General features: G+C 36.3%; 1 protein-coding gene across 1 annotated transcript in view; it reads left to right on the top strand.

The window, feature by feature from the left end:
- The first annotated feature begins 3,673 nt into the window (after positions 1-3,673).
- tmem8b (transmembrane protein 8B) overlaps positions 3,674-21,910 on the top strand; it is a 183,356-nt gene continuing 165,119 nt past the window's right edge. The window contains exon 1 of the mRNA XM_067438293.1: positions 3,674-3,872. Within this exon, the coding sequence (XP_067294394.1) occupies positions 3,788-3,872 (85 nt within the window). The 5' untranslated portion in view covers positions 3,674-3,787. The remainder of the gene's footprint in view (positions 3,873-21,910) is intronic.

Genomic DNA, 21,910 nt, shown 5'->3' with positions numbered 1-21,910 from the left:
ATAAAATTAAATTCAAACTAAAATGTTTAACTTGACCTCACACGTGTACATTAAATAATAATGTACAGGTCTACTGGCCTGCAGAAATGTACAGAAATTGAATAAAGTAATCAAATGTAAAATAACTGCATATTTAACTGTTTAAATGAAAGATTAATCCTTAATAAACTTACAAAAGCTATTCAATCAAGAGCAGTGCGTGATGTCCTTTTGTTTGACATTAAACAGAGTAAAGGCGACTTCCCCTTTAAGACCTAATAGAGGGATATGCGTCATCTTTCACGACTGTATAAAGTTCACTTAAGGCATATTCAGACTATGTCTGCTAGAATACTCATCAAGATGAACATGTTGGCATACTTTTTGTGTGAGTTTGTCTGTTTAAGCACAAGACTCGAAAGATAACTCAATATTTGCGCGCTGTGAGACGGGTGCGCGCTTCCGGATGACAGTGACGGATCTTCTCTCAGTGCGCGCGAGTTATTATGGTTATTATTCGCGTCTTCTGGCACTACATCCGGGTAATGACGGCGAAAACGACTGGTCATATTCGGACATACGCCGCACTCGCATGCACTGAACACAGTTTATAAAGAGGGGAAACAGTATGCTATTTTTATTTACCCGCCACGGTGGCCGGTAGGTGAAGCGAGTTTACCCGCCACAACTCAAAATCACCCGCATTTGGCTGGTGGCGGGTGCTAATTTCCATCCCTGGTCTGAATGCATTTATTCATCTGTTTGTCTGCATTGTTTCGACCTATGCTAGCTGTGTTTTGCATTGTGTTCATTTTCATACTTCAAAAATATTTTATTTTGAATTTGTAAAAAGTGCTATTATTTTGTATGAAAAACAATAACAATAGTATTTTATTGACCAAATATTTTAGATTGTCTTGGATAATTTTTTGATTAGATCAAATGTCATATGGTCAAAACTTTCACCTCACATCATGTTACAACATGCCCCCACCTATTGTTACATTTCACTTCATTTCTATTGCCATAAATAATGAAAGAAGTATACACTTAATTAAACAAGACAACAAATTTGTAACAGACGTGTGAAATTGTGTGGAAAAAAGAAGCGCTAGTTGTGCCCCGCTCTCCACTATACTGGACTTTTCTCTATGCCTATGTAGGCTACTTTTGAGCAAAACTGTGTTTAATAAAAGAATATTTATAACTATAACTCTCTCTCTCTCTCTCACTCTCATCTCTCTCCTCTCTCTCTCTCTCTCTCTCTCTCATCTCTCTCTCTCTCCTCTCTCTCTCTCTCTCTCTCTCTTCTCTCACTCTCTCTCTCTCTCCTCTCTCTAATTATCATATATATATATATATTATATATATATTATATATATATATATTATATATATAGTATATATATTATATATATAATATGCTATATATCATTAACCCCAAACATTTGAATGGTAGTGTACACATTGTTACGGTTGCTTGTGGGGAGTCATTATTAGTTTAGTCTGAGCAGCACAGAGGACAAGATGAGAAAGATCACAAGTGCTGACTAAGCATGTGGATAATGTGGGTGGTCCTCCACAAACCCTACTCTCTTTCTCAGACACACACACACACACACACACACACACACACACACACACACACACACACACACACACACACACACACACACACACACACACACACACACACACACACACACACACACACACACACACACTGGGTTTTCTTTGTGGGGACATTCATGCAGGTCTGACAACAGTAATTGCGAGCACGTGAGCTTCAAGCAGCTGTGGGGGGGCCAGCTGGCCAAAGTAAAACAACATGATGGGTCCTCAGGCCTACAGAGAGGCATCTGGGAACTATTAAGACTGGTCAAAAATAGTGATGGTGTTTGACTAAGAGAGACTAATTCATTATTCTATGCATTTTCAACAAATACATCATTTTGTTTTTCCCTCTTATATTTTATTAGGTGACAATGAATTAGCAGTTTAGAAAATGCAATGTATTGCACTGATTTAAGGAAAATTCACTGGCTTTCCAGATTTCCATGATTTTGCTACATTTGTACCTCAAGAGTGGTTATTTTCCTTATATATTTACATATTTAGTCAAATGTTGTTTATATTCAGGGTGAAAACTAACATCATCAGACGATCATAAATAGTGTCATTCTTAAATGTTCTCAAATATTGTACACACATCAGTCAGTCATTAGGCGCATACAAAGTTGTTGAATGGAATATGAGAAACAGTGGGGGATTTAATTATTTACTTTATTTTAATTCTTTACTGTTTTTGGAGCATATGATGAGCATTTATAAATTAAATTACAATAACAAAGAAGATAATAATTACAAGAATGGAAATGGTCAAATGTTTAATCGTTTCATCATTACAGAGAATGGAGGACAACCGTGCATCTTGCACTACTGTTCAGAGATGTGGAAGGAGCGACACCTCGCGGTGAAAGCGTGAAGGCTAAACGAGAGAAATAGCGTATGAACTTCAGTGCACCTGACTAGCAACGGTTGAGATGTTTTATCGTCATTCATAAGTCAAGGTTAACATTCGAATAATTTATTTAATAATAATTAAAATCTCAGTGGAAACTGTCCCAAGAAGATGCCCAAAGTTATCAGAAAGAATTCAGCCTAACGTTAGCTAACAGGTAAGTGAAATTTGGTTCACTTTCACAAATGTATATCGTCGGGCCTTGTGTGGCCTTGTTTTTTAAATTTTGTATATGTTGTTGTAAACGTTGTTGTCATATAGGCTAGTAACTTAGTAGAAAAGCGATTCCTTGACGAAATGTTGGTAACTTACGGTAAGTTTGTTTGTTGCCATACACGGAGTTTTATCAGCGGTTTCCGATGCAAACGGCCAATCACTCATAAAACCGCGTTTACGATTTTTACAATAACTTTTTATAGTACACTATTCAACATGGATTCAGGCAGCTGATATTTGTGTTTCGGACATTTTTGTTCAATCTCGTTTCTGAACCAGTATTTTTGAGCAGCCAAAAAACAAAAAAATTAGCCTAGCATACGTTGGATTTTTGGTTGTTTCGGCACCGTCTCAACATGGCTATCCCATTGTTAAAATGTTTGTAAGTAAAGCTTTAATTTTTGTACGTGCTTTATTGGGCCTTATATTCCTGGATGAAAGTTTTCAGATTGAGATATTTGTTTAAGACAACGTCCAATAGATGGCAGTATTACCCTCCGTCTTCGACAGGTTGATCGGTTCTACGAAATCTAATGGACATTATCTTAAATGTAACCAAATTTCATTACTGCAAAAGAATTTGACCTTATTGTTTACCTTCGATGTAATACAATGAATAATGCTATAGTAAAAATATATGGGTTCAACTCATTTTCCGCATATAAATTTGGCCTATTTCAACAAGTTGATGTTTGTAAATTAAATTGATGACAGTCATAAAAAACGTTTCTTGGAAATTAAAGGCATGGAACAGCATCGCTGTAACTTGGTTCTTGAGGAAGTAAACTTAAAAATGCTGCTCATTTGTCGGACAAACCGCTCATGTCTCCTACCAGGACAGAGCGAGACGCCAGTCTCTTTGACTGACGCTCTCATCCGCCAATCAATTGAATGGATGTGTGGCGAACCTCCAATCACAGCAGAGATGGGGCGGGGCTTTCTCGGAATAGCCTCTTCGCTATTACGTCATGCGCGAACAGCTGGTCCGTTGCAAGAGCTGAAAATGTGGACAAGCGTAGCGATATAAAAATCGCGTCCGTGCCGTCGGGGCGTAAACAGTCAGTTTATCACGATGTGGTGGCTGGAAGGGTTTAGGTCTGGGATGGGCCGCCTGGAGATCCTGTTGCTTGTTTACACCTTGCTCTGCTCTCTCGGAGGTGAGTCGTTCACTGAGTGTTGAAGTGAGATCTCTATCTTGATGCAGTGGAGCTGTCCTTTGTGCTGGTGCTGAAGTACTTCAGCACTGAATGGCTTGGCCGTAGCTTATATCACATTCAATGCTAGTGCACTTTGGCCACACAGCAGGTGGAATGCGTTTCTTCTTTGCGCTGGTGTCTTATTTATGTTTTAATGCTGTCCTAGGCACATCCCCGAGACTACAGCGTGTGCTACATTCTTGAGGAGCTTCGCGCGAGAAGTGGATGCTTCTTTATGTCTAGCAAGACTTATATCGTATTATAATCTCGGGCTAAACTGAGTTGCAAAGTAATTATGTATTATGTTCACTATCTTAACACACTTTATTGCCTTAAATCCCTAGTGTGTGCTGGGCTATATTGTTTCTACTCTAAATATTGTTTTATTCTCTTGTAGACAATAAGCAGTTTTAGTTTAGCGTGATTCCCACAGTATCAGCATCACTTGCCTTCGGGAAATATGTAGGCCAATTATCCAATTATTGCTTTTTAATGTCAGCGTGCAAGTCTCGAGACTTACCTCTAGTCATCAAACGCTTGATAGCGCTTAGACGAGCGCCGAGTTGTTTCTTGTTTATCTCGAGATGCATTTGTAGATCGCATCGATAAGGAAGTTAATCTGGCTGCCAGAGCAAGACAATACCTGCGCTGCCGTGCCCGAGAGCGCGTCTGATGGATGCTGTGCTGCTTTAGTGTCAGCTGTACTTGAGCTCCGACACGGACTTCGAATTTCAGGCACCGTGGTCTCGTTTGTCTTCTCGTACTTTTCACTCCATTCCATTATACACGGGCGATTGTATGATTGCGAACAGTAGCACGCATCGCAAACCAAAGTAGTATACTACTATTAGATATTTGCTGGTTCATTATGGAAACCCGAGATTAGCGTGCAGTTGTTGGAGTATGTTTTGAATATAGCTTGCATTTACATGTATACGCACTGTAAAATGTTTAAAAAAAAATATTATTAATATTATTATTATTTTAACAATACTCTTTTTTTTGTATTCATCCATTTACAGAATCTGTAATCTGTAATTCCGTAATTTTTTATTAGTAGCCTAATTAAAATGATTAATAAATATTAGAACACCACTTGGATTTTTGCTAACAAGTTTAAGCAATTAACCTTAAGTTGTTGATTTTATATATATATATATATATATATATATATATATATATATATATATATATATATATATAATATAATATATATTTTTTGTTTTGTTTGTTTTCTGTTTTTGTTTTACCGTGAGAATCATTATTGTGAAGTGGCGATTTCTCAAGTGGAAATTCTTGAATCTTGATTTTGCACTTTTTATTTAGTACAAAACTGCACTGAGCAATACAACGAGGAGTATTCTCTGCTGGAGCAAATGTTTTCCATTTCCGGCGAAAAATGTTTTTTTGTCTGCGTTACTGCAGACGAGATTCATAATGCATGAGCAATTCATAAACATCACTTGATTAACAGGGCACAAAACGCACTGCAAGGAGATCCGCCATCACAGGACTCAGCTGTGCGCTCGCATTGATCACAGTATTGACAAGCCGCAGGAACGGAGTGATGCTCTGAGGCTAGCACAAAGGAGCAAGACCAATGAGCCATCCCGTCTCATGGGAGAACAATTCAGAGCAGACCAAAGAAAACAGTTCAATGTGACAGACGTAGACAAAGAGCAGAGCTGTGACTCAGTGAGTGAGAGAAGAGACTTTCAGCTTACCCAATGTGCCTCTTAAGTTGTTTGGTTCGAATCGCTCACACCTCTTAATGTTTTCACTTAGTTCAGTCTGACCCTCTGTTTTATTTTTATCTGTTGCAGTCAAGATGGATTTTGCTGGGGAAAAAAATAGATAAACTGGAAAATCTATCTATCTATCTATCTATCTATCTATCTATCTATCTATCTATCTATCTATCTATCTATCTATCTATCTATCTATCTATCTATCTATCTATCTATCTATCTATCTATCTATCTATCTATCTATCTATCTATCTATCTATCTATCTATCTATCTATCAACAGTGTGTTTCTTTGTGACAAACCTTATAGAATTTTGTGCGTGATAGTGACTTTTATGTTTAAACGGTGTATGCGTGTGAGAGCCCATTATCCTGAGAGCCGGGAAGGGAAGTGGTTGTACATTACTTAACACTTACATTTACTGTGTAAGTAGGTGGTGTGTTATTATTGAGCTGAACTCAGTTAAACATATGAGGATGACAGCTGTTGTTGTCTCATCTGTACCAACAGTTGTAGATGTTGACTGACCAATGAAGATGTATTCCTGTTTGTGAAACCAGTAGCTTAATTGTGGTGTCAGTTTGTTGGTCAAACTGGCAAATTTGGACTGGACTGGGAATTTCCTATCAGTTTTAGATTGGTTGATATATAATTTGTAAAATGAGTAAAATAGAGTAAAATATAAAGGAAAAAAAGTCTATATGGTTAACATTATTCAAAGAGAGTTTTGTGTTTTGCATACCGGAATTATGAAGCTGCTGGTGTTTTAAATGTAAGTTGTTAAACAAAAACTGTAACTGAAACAAGGATGTAAATTTATGTACCGGTATGTGACATTGTTCGCTATGCAGCAATTTGCTAGTAACTTGTATTTTTAAACACAACAATATCAAACTGTAAACCTTTTATCATTTTTATCATTTAAGTTTCTATTTTGCAATGCTGCTATACGTCTGTTTGTTGCTTTAAAAATCTTTTGATTTGCCATGAAAATAGCTAATATTTTGATTGATGCAAATATGAAAAAAAAAAAACATAAAAAATGCCTTAAAAAGATTTATGTAAATGGTCACACATGATGAGTGATTTAACTCTTTCTTACATCCTGAAATTATTTGTGTATTCTTGACTACTGCAGTGATAACTATATATGTTTAGGTCTTTAAACAAACAAGTTACTATATGAAATACATTATAGGGTGGTTCATTTTAAAATGTCTTCCAGTGTATGTTTGCTAATTGCCAAGTGATAATGCCTAACCCATTTAATTAATTCGCCATCTACAGTATAATCATATGCTATAAGCTACAATAAGCAAATATATTTTTTCTGTTTAATATTCAAAACCAGCAGAATTTTTTGTTTGTAGGGCTTGTAGCCATAATAACAGTGAGTGCAGCTGCGTGCCAATAAGATGCGGAACAAAACCTTTTTCTAAAACCAAGACATTTTCCAGGGTCAGTAAAAGACTTAGAGTACAGAATCAAGAATTCACTTTTCAATAGTACTTAGCCATTTATATTATCATCAATGGCTAAATAGTATTGAAAAGTGAATGACAATAAAATAAAATCCAAATTCACAAGTGGTTAGAATTTTGTCTTTTATGTATCTTCCCTGCAAACCAATATATTCCTGAGGGAATCCATTACTATTTTACTACTATACTATACTATACTATACTATACTATACTATACTATACTATACTATACTATACTATACTGTACTGTACTGTACTGTACTATAGTGTAATGTACTGTACTATACTATAGTGTAATGTACTGTACTATACTATAGTGAACTGCACTGTATTATGCTATACTATACTTGTCAGTTACCCAACATCTCTTCTGTGCTTTTGTATGAGTCTGTACATTATTATCTATGAATGTGACATAATATTCCACAGTCTCCACATGTTCGCTTTAGTTACACTGTATGATGCAGCGTAAACCTCGGTTTCATTAGCTGTCCACGTGCAGCAACGCATATCACCTTTACTTGCGAGCAAGTCCGAAATCAATTAAAACGCTGCAAGATGAACGGCGCCACAGCAAACCCGCAGGGAGATTTAGGGCTTCATTACTTTGCTCAGTCCGCTGAATGCGCGTCACTGCTCTCTGATTGATGCGACGCCATCGCATAATTCAATATGCACCGCACCGAGCTGCTAATCTCAAAGTCTCCGGTAACTAATGGAAGTCTGCTTTTGAGATGTCTAAATTGTTGTGCACTGTCAAAAAGTTCTTCACATAGTTGAGTCGTATGTGCATCCGAAACTGTGGGAAAATCTTACAGTGATATAGAAATAAAGTATTTATAAATAATATATAGAGCCCTGGATAAAAAAAGTTTTTGCAGATGGAAACCTTCTAGCTTCTTAGATCTGTTCCACAAGATCTTATGTTTGGGGCATCCTTGTGGCTTCTTCCTTTATTGAGAATAATAATTCATAATGGCCTTAGGTCTGTTACCTTTTATATAACGAATGCTTGTCAAATTCTTCTTGCTTTGCAATATAAGGTCACAAACATATCAAGAAAATAAACCAACAAACAACAAAACAAGATCTAAAATCATATTATATAATAAAATGTCTTAGAAAAATTAATGAATATGAAAATGGTCACACACGATGAGTGATATCACTCTTTCTTACATCCTGAATTATTTGTGTATTCTTAAAAACTGCAGTAATAACTAATATGTTTAGGTTTTTAACAAAACAATTTTATACATAAAATACATTAGGCTGGTTATTTTTAGATGTGTTTTTCTGTATTTGCTAATTGGCAACTGATAATGCCAAAACATTTTTTTTCCCATTAGTTCACCCATCACAAAAAGTATAATAAACAACAATACGCAATTTTACTGCATTCATGTGACTCAATGTAGATTCATTTAACATTCTGCTTTTTTGTTGTTGTTGCTCATAATCAGTCACAGAGCACTAAGTGCTAGCTGCGTGCCAATAAGGTGCCGAACAAAACCTCATACTAAAACATTTTCCAGGGTCACTAGATCGCAGAATCAAAAATTCACTTTCCAATACTACTTACTTAGCAAAGTCATTATGAATGAATCATCATGCTGGGATTTTTCAGGACACATTTTTTTTTTCCCTTTTCCCAGTTTGTTTTAGAAACCTTTGAAAGAGCTGACAGCCCTAAAGTTCAGTCTGACTGTGGAAATAATGTTCAGCAGTTTCGAAAATAGTGCACAAAACATTATTAAAAAATAACAACAACAACAATACCATTCACCAAGTGGGTGAAATTATGTTTTATAGCGGTATGTTTTTTTAGTGCTATTAGAACTTTTAGAACTATTATTTAGAGGAGTATTTGCACTTCAGTTTTGTTCATTCATAGGATCTTTTGACTTTTTTAAGACAAGTAAAAAAGAAAAAAAGGTCCATTTATAATGTTTTGTTTTATAAAGCAACAGATTTTCAATTATTTTTTCCTGGCACAGAACACTTATTTTTTTAGAGTTGTTTAAGTGAGAGAAGATCCTATTGTAATGTTTACTAATTTATTTTATAATTTTAAAAAAATTTGCTTTGAAGAAAAAGTGTATTTTTGTTTGTATATGCTGTCAATTATAGTTCTTAGAAAGAAAACCGGCAAAAATCGGTATCGGCTGATCTAACTAACAAAACAAAAAAATCAGAAATCGTAATCGGCCAAGAAAATTGCAATCGGTGCATCAGTCTATGTGACCGTGATTCCCAAATTTATTTTGGGATCTTATCTTATCTTAGTAATGCAGCTATTGACACACTTATACAGGTCCTTCTCAAAAAATTAGTATATGTGATAAAAGTTCATTATTTTCCATAATGTAATGATACAAATTAAACTTTCATATATTTTAGATTCATTGCACACCAACTGAAATATTTCAGGTCTTTTATTGTTTTAATACTGATGATTTTGGCATACAGCTCATGAAATCCCCAAATTCCTATCTCAAAAAATTAGCATATTTCAGCTGACCAATAAAAGAAAAGTGTTTTTAATACAAAAAAAGTCAACCTTCAAATAGTTATGTTCAGTTATGCACTCAATACTTGGTCGGGAATCCTTTTGCAGAAATGACTGCTTCAATGCGGCGTGGCATGGAGGCGATCAGCCTGTGGCACTGCTGAGGTGTTCTGGAGGCCCAGGATGCTTCGATAGCGGCCTTAAGCTCATCCAGAGTGTTGGGTCTTGCGTCTCTCAACTTTCTCTTCACAATATCCCACAGATTCTCTATGGGGTTCAGGTCAGGAGAGTTGGCAGGCCAATTGAGCACAGTAATACCATGGTCAGTAAACCATTTACCAGTGGTTTTGGCACTGTGAGCAGGTGCCAGGTCGTGCTGAAAAACCAAATCTTCATCTCCATAAAGCTTTTCAGCAGCTCTTCAAACTCCTGATAGATAGCTGCATTGACCCTGCCCTTGATAAAACGCAGTGGACCAACACCAGCAGCTGACATGGCACCACTGACCATCACTGACTGTGGGTACTTGACACTGGACTTCAGGCATTTTGGCTTTTCCTTCTCCCCAGTCTTCCTCCAGACTCTGGCACCTTAATTTCCGAATGACATGCAAAATTTGCTTTCATCCGAAAAAAGTGCTGCTCCTCTGTAGCCCAAAAGTGGCTTGACCTAGGGAATGCGGCACCTGTATTTCCTGCACACGCCTGTGGACGGTGGCTCTGGATGTTTCTACTCCAGACTCAGTCCACTGCTTCCGCAGGTCCCCCAAGGTCTGGAATCGGTCCTTCTCCACAATCTTCCTCAGGGTCCGATCACCTCTTCTCGTTGTGCAGCGTTTTTTTGCCACACTTTTTCCTTCCCACAGACTTCCCTATTGAATATATGTCTCTATTAAATATATCTGTTTTTAAAACCATAATGATAGACTTTCAACATTACAGTATATTTGAAAGCTTTCAATAATAAAAAAGGCATTATAATAAATTTTAATTTAATTGAAAACAGTCTTCACATAGACCCATTATTCACATAGACATAAATGTCATATTTACCTGTGGCCTTCATACTTGTTAGTTATGAATAACGTTATCAGACACCTTTCATAACTGCATAAATTATAAATACAATTTAGATTAATCCTTATTAAAGCTACAATTTTCTCTGTTACTTTGTTCTTGTCGCGCTTAAATGGCATAAAAGCATTTGCATGAAAAACCTAAATAACTTAGGTTACTTAACTTAATAACTTAGTGTACTTACAATGCGATACTATAATTAGCATACACACACACACACATGTATATATATGTGTGTGTGTGTGTGTGTGTGTGTGTGTGTGTGTGTGTGTGTGCTAATTATAATATCGCAACAATCGCATTGTGGGTTCAGTAACGTGATGTGTATCAAATTGTGACATGAGGGTATTGTGATGTGGTAAAAGGTTAGCAAAAATGTATTGTTGATTAAAATGCTAAATTTGGTATTGCCATAGGGGTTGACATGAATAGTTTTGGACGTTGTGCTGGTAACCCAATGCGCAGGAAAATTGTCACCAGAAATTTTTTTTTTTCTTTATTCTGAAGCTGAAAATACATTGTCTGCCTATCACCAGACCAAGCTCAATTTAAGATTGAACATTGTTCGGGGAGTCTGCTCTGTATTTTTTACTGCACAAGAGGAGTGATAAACGTGCATAATTCAAATGACTCTGTACGCAATTGGATTCTTCAGGTTGGATTCTTTTTTTCGCAATTGGCAAATCTTCTCTATCCGTCATCATGTTAAACCCACCAATAGCGAGCCAGGTGGATAAACCAGTCTGTGATTGGTTCCCACAAAAGTGTAACAGAAGCAGTAGAAATGAATGCACAGGTTTCCAGATTGAGTTGCAGGGGGCGAAATCAAATCACCGGCAGATTAGGCTGGGTTTACACAGTCTATAAAATATATATTTTTTAAATTAAATTAAATAAATAAAAATGTAATCATTCATTACTTGCACAAATACTTGCACTCTCACTGAATATATATTACATATATAACATAAGGTAACATAAGGCATGGCATTATCAGGACCCACAAATATTCCCCCATTACATTATTATACATTATATTCAGCATTATCTATAGTAGTTTAATCTATTACTGACACTCAGCTCTCTAAACGTAATTTTTTTTTGCTTACAGTAATGTTCATTTTTGTTGAACTAATACAGATTTGGATTGTCACGATCTACGATACATATTGTTGCATTATTGTATTGTGACAATATATTGTTACACTCCTAATGTGTGTATATATATATATATATATATATATATATATATATATATATATATATATATATATATATATATATATATATATATATATATATATATATATATATGCAGAGAAGAAAGAAACAGCGGATTATTGATGAAGCCAAAGATGTTCTTGTTTTAGCTTATTCGTGAAGATGACAGTTTTACGACCTTGACTTTATTATATCTGCATCAGACGCCCTGTTTGTAATTTATTACTGCCAAGCTATCTTTACCATGAATCACTTTAAGGATCACAAAAACAGTCAAAACCAAAATATATTATAAAGCCGTCTATTAACTGACACTGACGGCACTTGTGCGAGTGACAGCTGAAGTGATTCTAAACGCTTTTGAGTATAACACCAACATAAAACGTATTGAGTAGAGAGGAGGATGGCATTATCAGATTGAATTTGTTTTGAGTGTCACCTTCTGATCCAGCGGCTTTATTCAATTTACACCAGGAATACTCTTCTCGCTGTAGCTGGAACGAGGGGATGTACGGTGCGACGCACACTACGCCGGGGCTTGTGTTCTACTCCAGAGGGCTGGTCTGTCATCCTCTGCTTCTCTCAGTGTGATTTTGGCATTAAGGCCACTTTGCTAATTGCACTCGGCTCTGCACATCCGTTCCCTTACTGAGTCACCAACTGCTACCAGGGGAAAAGAGCTCTCTATCCCTCATCAGGATCTCTTTTGCCTTCTTTTTTTTCAGTCACACTCTTGCTCCGCATGACACTATCCTCTAATTCAGGCGGCTTGCTGTGAAAGGTTACCGCGAAACATTTCTCTCATCCTCAAGCAAACATTAATTAGCGGAACCGCCTGAAGAGGAAAGTTCTCGTTTCAAATATGAAATACTGTGTTCTTGATTACAGAATATGTTGAGTTTAATGGCTCAGAGAAAACAAAAAAGTTAACGAGTGGGTCAATGACAAAAATTGTATGGTCCTACAGAATGGTTTGATAGTCCTTGGCAGTGATGCGCCCATCAAGCACAGTAGGGAATGCCAAACCATCACTGATCCACCCTTGCGCTTCACTCTGGGCACGCAACAGTCCAGGTGTTAAGCCTCTTTGATGTGGGAAAGACAGTGAATGTGAAAACAATACATGTTTCACATTGTCCACAACCCAAGATTTGCACTGTATACACCATTGAAACAGACATTTGGCATTGGCAGGGGTGACCAAAGGTTTAGCAATAACAGCCTAACCATTAATATGAATAGCTCCCCATTAACAGTATTGGTGAAAACAGGAGAGTTTCTGAATTAAGTTGGGCAACTCTGGTTTTATTTTTTTATTTTATTTTATTTTATTTTATTTTATTTATTTATTTATTTATTTATTTATTTATTTATTTATTTATTTATTTATTTATTTATTTATTGGAAACAATCCAGGTTAGTACCTGGACATCCCTTTTAAGAAAGCTTTCCATGTGTGTCGACAGTTACTTTGCCCTACATGGTGGTATTCTGACATTACCCTGGATACCTTAGCTCTTGACACGCCTTGTGGACACAGATGAGCCATATTCACAGATGAGATATTCACACCAAGAATTTTTATTTTTAATTTTTAATTCTGATATGTCTCCCATTATATTGTGTGGATTTGGATTGCAATATTTTATGTGCAGTCTGCTAATTTAACCTTCACACTCTTTCTGATGGAAAGTAAATGAAGATTGGTCACCAGGCATGTATAGGTGTGAAACCTCTAACACTATTTTGGCCAGTGTTTCAGTTTCATTGTTCAGTATTACTTTTATTGTGAAATCTTAACCGTTTTAGTGTCTACAGTGTCTAATATAAATAAATGTCTCTATTGAAGTAAAAGTAGTAAACTAATCATAAACGAAATAAATCACATGACATCACAATCATAAGAGTTGGTTAAATACACTGTTCGATTGTGATAATTAACAAGTCATGTTTTATAATGATACAAAAAGAATCAGTAGCTTAAGTTAGTTGATAATTTTAAATTGAAATATAAAAAATCAATTCATCAAAATGTTGAAAACATTAAATGCATAGCAACTTAAATGGAACATTATATAATAACTATTTTTTTTCAAAATAGAAAATTATTTTTCAAGATATGCATCTCTTCAAAATATGAACGTCTAGGGGTGTCGAAATTAATAATTTCGAGGACGAGTCGGTATTTGTTCAGTATTAGACCATAATAACCGATTATAATGTTACTGACGTCACTTGTAATGTTGTTTTTCGCATGCGTGCTTTGTCGCGGTAGCATACAATGGCAAAGGGAGATGAGAGACACGAGTGTGAGTAATTCAAAATGCTCCAACTACTTTATAAGCTGTTTTTCGGCTTTAAAGGGTTTATGAATTGAGAAATCAACTTTCCCTTGAGCTTTTGATATATAAAAGGTGAGGGCAATATAAGAATATCTCTAAGTTTCAGAGCTGAAAACTTCCTTGTTTGTCAAAGAAAAGCTTTTATAGAAAACGGTCTTGTGCTTCATTCTTATGTCATAGCGCTACGAAACACGCCGCATGAAAACACTACAGTGTGTCTAATCCAGTAGCCCCGCCCACCGACTCATGGAGGGCTCATGCTAGCTAGCCAACAACAATAAACATGCCGAGGAAGATAGCAAGATATTACGCTATTCCTGGTTGTGGAAGAACACAGGCAGATAATTTCGCGTAATATTCCATTCTTGATCTGTGCTGTTGTCTCTCGAGTCCCGACTTGACATTTGAAGGCCGGCGCGTGCGAATTGGTGTGTGAATTTTATCTTCCACAGGTTCAAAGAAATTTAGGCTATGTTTGATTATTCACTGCTAGAGAAAACGAAAGTAAAACCGCTGGGTGTGACCTGTGCTATTCAAATAAACTTGACGCACATCAAGTCTAATAACAAGCACAAACTGTGTTAAATAATATTTCATCCTACAGTGTTTTTCTACTTTACCACAGTAAAAGATGTGAACGGGTGTAATAGACAAAAAAGTTCCCTGCAAAAATGAGTGTGCCGCGATTGAAGATTTGGGAAAAGAAACGAGATGTCCCGTGGGGTAAAATGTTAGGCCTATTGTTAAAATTCATGGAAATCGAAATATCGGATGACCAGATTGCAAAACAGAATTAAAAAGCTGGCAAATCTTAAATTGGGCTCAGCCTCCCTCTCTCATTTGGCATGAATCCATAGCCTGTTTTCATGGCTGCGATGTAACATTTGCAAATTGATTTCCCTTGTAAAAGCTTTGTGCTTCACCCCTATGGTAAAAATCACGTAAAACAGCGTTCACATAAAAAAACACTGGGTCAATATTAGGTCGACATTAAAATAAAAAGTGCACAACTCCTCCTAAGTGGAAGCAAGCAAATTTTTCCCCTCACGTGCAAAGTAGCGCGGATGAGTCCTTATTCGGGTTAGTAAAATAACAAAATGTAGTTTAAGTAGAAATATATATTTATGTAAAGAGATAAAATACAGAGTAGCCTATAGTAAATTATATATTTTTATACAAAAAAACAAACAAACAAAAAAACGATAAAGTGAACATGGTAGTTTTTCTAGCAAAAAATATGAAGGCTGGAATGTAAACCTTTTTTTTTTTTTTTTTTTGCGGTGATGGCAGTGACAACCTCGGCCGGTAGGCATCACGTGACCGCGGTATTGCAGTAAAACGGTAACCGTTCCAGTCCTAATCCTAGCCGTGGGCGTTTACTTCCAAGTCTCTAGTGCGGCACGCCCACCAAAACCCAGCGTTTTGGAGAGAGCCTCAAAACCAGTGTAGAAAATAGCCTATTACTTATTAGTTATGATGTTTTTGAATGTAAAAACCAAACGAACATCATTAGTTGACCTCAGACAACAGTATATAAAAAAAGCTAGTTCATGACACCTTTAAAGGCCCGCTGAAGTGCCTTGAAACGCGCTGCATTATTCAATGTGTTGACGTGATTTCCCCTGAAACGGCTCCAATAGCGTTTCGTTAATAATATCACAGTTTGACTAGAGCGTTTCTGTTTGGTAAAGCCAGTTATCTCTAACCGTTTATCATCACAATCTCCTCCATATCGCTATGAAATGCAGCATTCTGTGCAGAATTCAAATGGGTATGTGATGTGTTTGTTGTCTGCGCTGACTCGCGCATATGATCCGCGCTGCGCTCTTGTGTCTCTAATCTACAGCTCTGGTCTAGACTATGTGTGTGTGCTGCTGCGGTGCGTGAAACTAACGTGAAAACTGACTTCATGCGCCTCAACTGAAAGCATTTACACCGAATCGTTTGCTATCACATATATAGTACTATGTGAACAGCACATAGTACACTATATTATAGTGTACTATGTGCTGTTCACATGTAGAAATTAGTAAATGTGTGAACAACTGACCGATTTCAACAGCAATGTCTTCAGCAGTGTAGGGGGCGAGCTGTAGATTCTAGAGAGCATTTTGATTGGACAGAAGATTTGATGAGAAGATGAAGCCTGTGATGATGTCATCAAAATCTGTAATTCATTTTAACGGAAGTGAAAGACTAAGTTTTGAATGCTTATATCTCCTAAATGCGAATTTTGTCATGGTTTTCGAACACACCAGCTTATTCATAACTTTAAGGCTGAAATTGTCATACTTAAAACTAAAAAACTAAAATTTTGATTTCAGTGGGCCTTTAATAAACAAACTGGTAAGCAGGAGCTGCGTGTAAATCAAAGCTATGATTTATCAAAACGATTTCATTTACACTTAGGGTCCACCAAATGGATATAAATCTGATCTTCAATTCCTGCACTGTATGCAGATGAGTTCACGTGACGTCAAAACAACAGGTATAAGCAGCATTTTATTGATCATCAGATAAACTCAAATTCAAAGACCGTGATATGAGCGAGGTAAGATCATTCAGTTTCTTTACTTTAAATGAAGATGATTTTGTGTTAAGCTGCGGTAGTTTGTGCATTGGCTTGATGAAGAGATAACTCTAAGTCTGTGGCGATGCGTGCTGCATTTGTGTCATATCGGGCTATAACATGACATAGCATAGCCTATAGCACGCTTTCATACGTTTATTTTTTTAGCATTGTTGGGATGAGTAAAATTTACATATGTGGTTTCAGCAACCATTTAGTTTTGACTGTAAAGAGACCCAGACCACCTCCTGAGTATTTTGTGTATTTGTTATGAATGCTCCTGTTGTCTTCTGTGCCCAGACTTGAGTTTTGTTTGATACATTCAGGTAGCGTGTTTTCTTTGAACAGCTAAAATTAAAGGTTTAGTTCATAACTGACTGACAAAATTGTATACATGAGGATGTAGTGAACCGTCAATCATGGTATCGAATTGAAGATGACATGGTAATCGAACCGAACTGAGACCATTGTAGGTTTACACCCCTATCTGCTTTTGCCTTTCTGTTGTACAGAAAATTCAGTGCGGACCGAAAATTACGATTTGCGTAAGCCCGTTTTTTGATTCCTCTTTCCGTTTTTCATGTTTCAGATGAGAAGGATTGATGGGAATTAGGAGAGATCAGGGCCATTAGGAGCACTAATCCACATGTAATCCAGCTCCAGCCTAACTAAAGTTTCCTCTGGGATATTGTGCTACTCTTGGTGGGGAAGAAGCACCTGCTTTTGGTCTATAAAAGAGTGAAGGGCATGGTGACAGAGTGTGTGGGTGAACTTTAAGGGATACTGTAGCCACCCCCCAAAAAAACACAAAAAAACTGTCCTCATTTGCTCACCCTCATGCCGTTCCAAAATTGTATGAGTTTTTTGTATGAGAAACACAAAATAATATATTTTGAACGAAAACGACAATAGTAGCGCTAATGTTTTATCATGTCAGAAAATAATGACCCACCTTCACTAACTCTAAACCGTGAGATTAACAAAGCAACCATTCCTTTTTAACTTGCTTTGACCGCTTTTCTCATTATCATATTTTACCAGTGAGCCATTGATCAAAATTAATTTTCTGAACAAAATAATATATTTGGAGCTGGTTATGTAATCCAAATGTGTAAATGGTAAAAATTGGGTCATAATATTAGGCGAGGAGCCACGTGAAATTAAGTCTTTATTAATCAATCAATCACTTGCCCCTGTAATTATAATTTTTGTGTAAAAAGGAATGGAAGTTGTTGTTGGAAACTGCCGTGAATTATTTTTTTGAGTTTTTCCAATGAGCCAAGGTTAAAACCAGGTCCTGTCACTTTTTCCATTAGGATGTCTATGGACCATACTTTATATTTTCTCAGAAATAGCGAGAGAGGAAGCAAGAGGCAGCGTAAATATGAATGCTGAGAAAGTGACAAGGACAGGAGACAGAAACGGAGAGAGACGAAAGCGAGAGCGTGAGGCTGACAGCTGCTTTGCCTGTGGCCATCCAGAGCGGCTGGTGTGCTGAGGAGCCTGTTTGCGCAACCGAGGCCTGACAGATAAAATTGCGGACGGATAGTCTGGATGCTGAGAGGAGGGGAACGAGTCACAGAGAGAATGAAAAAGCAGAGAACTTTTCTGCTGTGTCTGCTAGCGCAGTAACAACTTCATCCATCATTCCTCTTATTATCATTAATTATTATCAACGCACCAGAGGCCCATTTACATCAAGCTCGGAGACGCAGAGAGGGGATTCCTGCACATTCACGGAGCTGCTGCAGCCTGTCTGTGTGTCTCTCTGTGTGGGCGAGCAAGCGTCTTTTTTGTGTCTGCCAAGGGTGTTGAGCTTATTTCCAACAGTCTGGGCAGTGACATCTCTGAGTGTGGTATTTTCAGCTTTTTCTTTTTGATTGCTTATGCAATGCCCAAGTGTCACAGGGATTTTCTGCTGCTCCCTTTTAAAAGGGCAAGTCATAATGGCTGAAATGGCCCAACAAGGGCCTCCTGAATTGGCCATGAGTTAATATGGGCAGACATGCAATATAAATATAGATTTTATTGCTGCCATTGTCATGATTACAGATCTGTCTATTAGGGCAAATTTCCAGCCATTTTACAGGTTTTGCTTCTTTTGTTTTACCCTTTTAAATATTTAAATATATTATTGTAATAATATTTATATTGTATTCATGGTTATCAGTTCCAATTAATTGCCAACATATCATGTCCATGGACATTGCTGTTTAAAAGTTTGGGGTCTGTTTTTCCCCCCAGTTTTTTTTTTTTTTTACTCATCAAGGCTGCATTTATTTGATCAAAATAATGTAAAACAGTAATGTTGTGAAATATTAAATAGCAATTTATTCCTGTGTTGGCGAAGCTCAATTTACAGCAGCCATTACTCCAATCTTCAGTGTCACATGATCTTTTAGAAATCATTCTAAATCATTCAAATATAAATATTTGATGCTCAAGAATCACTTCTTATTACAGTCAATGTTGATTTTTTTTTAATGCTTAATAGTTTTGCGGAAACCATGATGATTTTTTTTCCAGTTCAAGACAAAAAGTCACTTTTGATTAATTTAATACATTCTTGCTGAAAAAATAATAATCATGCTAACTCCAAACTTTTGAAGCATGTATTAAAAAGTAATATTTCAGTAATAAGTTGTTTTAGTGCAGTGATTGCATAAGTTTCAGTGCGTAAAAAATAATAATAATAATTCACGGCCAATTAAATTGAGATTTGTAGTTCATTAAAAGGAGATTGGTACATGCAGACCTGCAATATAAATGCATTTTATTGCTGTAATATAGCATCAGTCATAATGATTACAGATTAGATATATGCATATATCTCCATTTTAGGAAGCTTTTGGAAATATAGTTATTTCACATTCCCTGCTAACAAAAAAGAGCTTATAGTGCTTAGCTGCTCTCTTGGCATGGATAAGCTGGTTAGGATTTTCAGTTTTAATGGTTTTAGAGGGGTTTCAGACACCTTTAATCTGTCCATATAGAAGACCAGCCGGTTAAACCAGCTTTGACATGCTGGGAAACCATCTATAGACTTAACGCCAGTTTAGTCAGGTAGAGAGCAACCTTAGGATGATTGACTTTTGCTTAAAGCATTTTTGTTTTTTGTAAATCTCTTTCTGATAGGAGGCACAGTACAGGTATTCCCTTTAAAAACGGGTCTCGGGTACAAGATCAAAAGTCTTATTCTCCAATATATATATATTTTTTTACATTTGTATTTCCTTCTTCTGTGTGCCGAAAAGCAGAGCCAGCCACACTCCTGCACCTGTGCTGTCTGTTTGCTCTGCTGCTGTGGGTCTTTATTCAGCAGAAGATGCTTTGAATGATTCATGACCTAAAGTAAGCTACTGGGGGCATCTGGGCATGAGGAAACTCCCCTTAGGATGTCTGCCTGTGTCAAAGGAAGGCAAAAGAGGAAATCAATAGGGGAAGATTTCTTCAAACTCTGAGCGTAAGGGCTGTAAGGGTAAGTAGGCTGCATCAGAGAGTGACTCAGAATCACTATAGTCTGATCATTTTATTTTAAGAAATATTCTAGATTCAGTACAAAATAAGCTCAGAGACTCGGGAGCACTTGTGAATTGTTGAGTGTTAAAATACTGCTTCAAAATTATAGCCAAGATGTGAATGTGTGTAAACATGATTTTTTTTTATACTTTAAATTGTGTTTTATTCAAAAGCATTTTACATTAGAGACATAATATTTCCCCCCAATAATTATTCATTATTTTCCATTATACTACTTTTACTTTCTTTAGTTTCTTTTGTGATACTACCCACCACACCAACACACATAAAACATTAATGAGAACAATAACAAATAAATACATACTTAAATAATTTTATATATGACAAATGAAAACAAAAATGAATAATATACATTTACATTTACACATTTATATCAAATTCTTATAATGACACAATTCCTAATAAGCGAAATAATATTAATAAAACAAATTTAAAATTAAACATTATTTAAACATCAGATAATAATAATAAGTAGAAAATACAATAATAAATAAATAAGAAGGAGGGAGTGTTAAATAATTGTTTTATTTATATAATTTTTTTGATTTGGAGGTGTCCATATCTTTTCAGAATGTATACTTTTGCTCTTAATTTCATATGTTGTCATCGCCATAGATTGTACTTTAGAAACTAAATCTGAACAATCATTTAAACTGGGGATTCTTGCCTTCTCCAAATTTTTATTTTTTTATTTTGTTCCATAACATGAATTTAGTGTGAAACAAAAACCAACTATACAAAAATTATTTTTTGTTTGACGAAAGTTTTATTTGAAGAATTACCGTAACTGCTTTTGTAAAATGATGCGCTTATCATTTCACCATTCACTTTAATTGTAAATGGCACACAAATGGAGATCTCAGTTTTTGCCTTGAAAAAAAACAATTTTTATTTCGTCTTAGTCAGCATTGTCACAAATGCTTGTTCTGAACCTGAAATACACTTTTACACGTTCAATTTAAAACACATTTTTCATAGGATTTAAATATTGATTGATTGAAGTGCATGGGTATTTTTGCATACTTTGCTAGTCCCACAATCTTCAATCAGTCAATATGAGCTGCACTGAACACAGCCGCACGACCCAGCAGGCAAACAGTTCTCCAATCTCTAGGCCTCTCTGAGTGCCCTTTCAATTGTGCATACCAGATCATACGTCTCCATTTTCACCCTTGATAACATTAATATTAAAACCTCACATCTTCTTTATTACAATCTTTCACCTTTCAGCAAGGCCACACTGAACTTTCAATGCAGCCCTGCCAAGAAGCTGAAATTGGCTGTCGGTCTTTGCCCTAGGTCCTGTCAGGTGCAATATGCCAAACGCCAGAGACAAGGCTTCATTTTTGGCAGCAGTAAATGGGCCTGGCAGGCCTGGTCTTTTTATAGGTTTGACGAGTGAGCATTAAAGCTTTTGTTTATTTTTTATTTTCACCTGTGAGCTAGCACTCGAAACAATGCTACAATGCTTGTTAAGACGGAAATTAGCATACCTCAGCTGAGAGTAAGTGT

This window comes from Pseudorasbora parva, chromosome 3 (assembly GCF_024679245.1).
Source record: "Pseudorasbora parva isolate DD20220531a chromosome 3, ASM2467924v1, whole genome shotgun sequence".
Classification (NCBI taxonomy): domain Eukaryota; kingdom Metazoa; phylum Chordata; class Actinopteri; order Cypriniformes; family Gobionidae; genus Pseudorasbora; species Pseudorasbora parva.
Note: the sequence above shows the minus strand (reverse complement) of the source record. Positions and strands in the feature narration are given on the sequence as shown.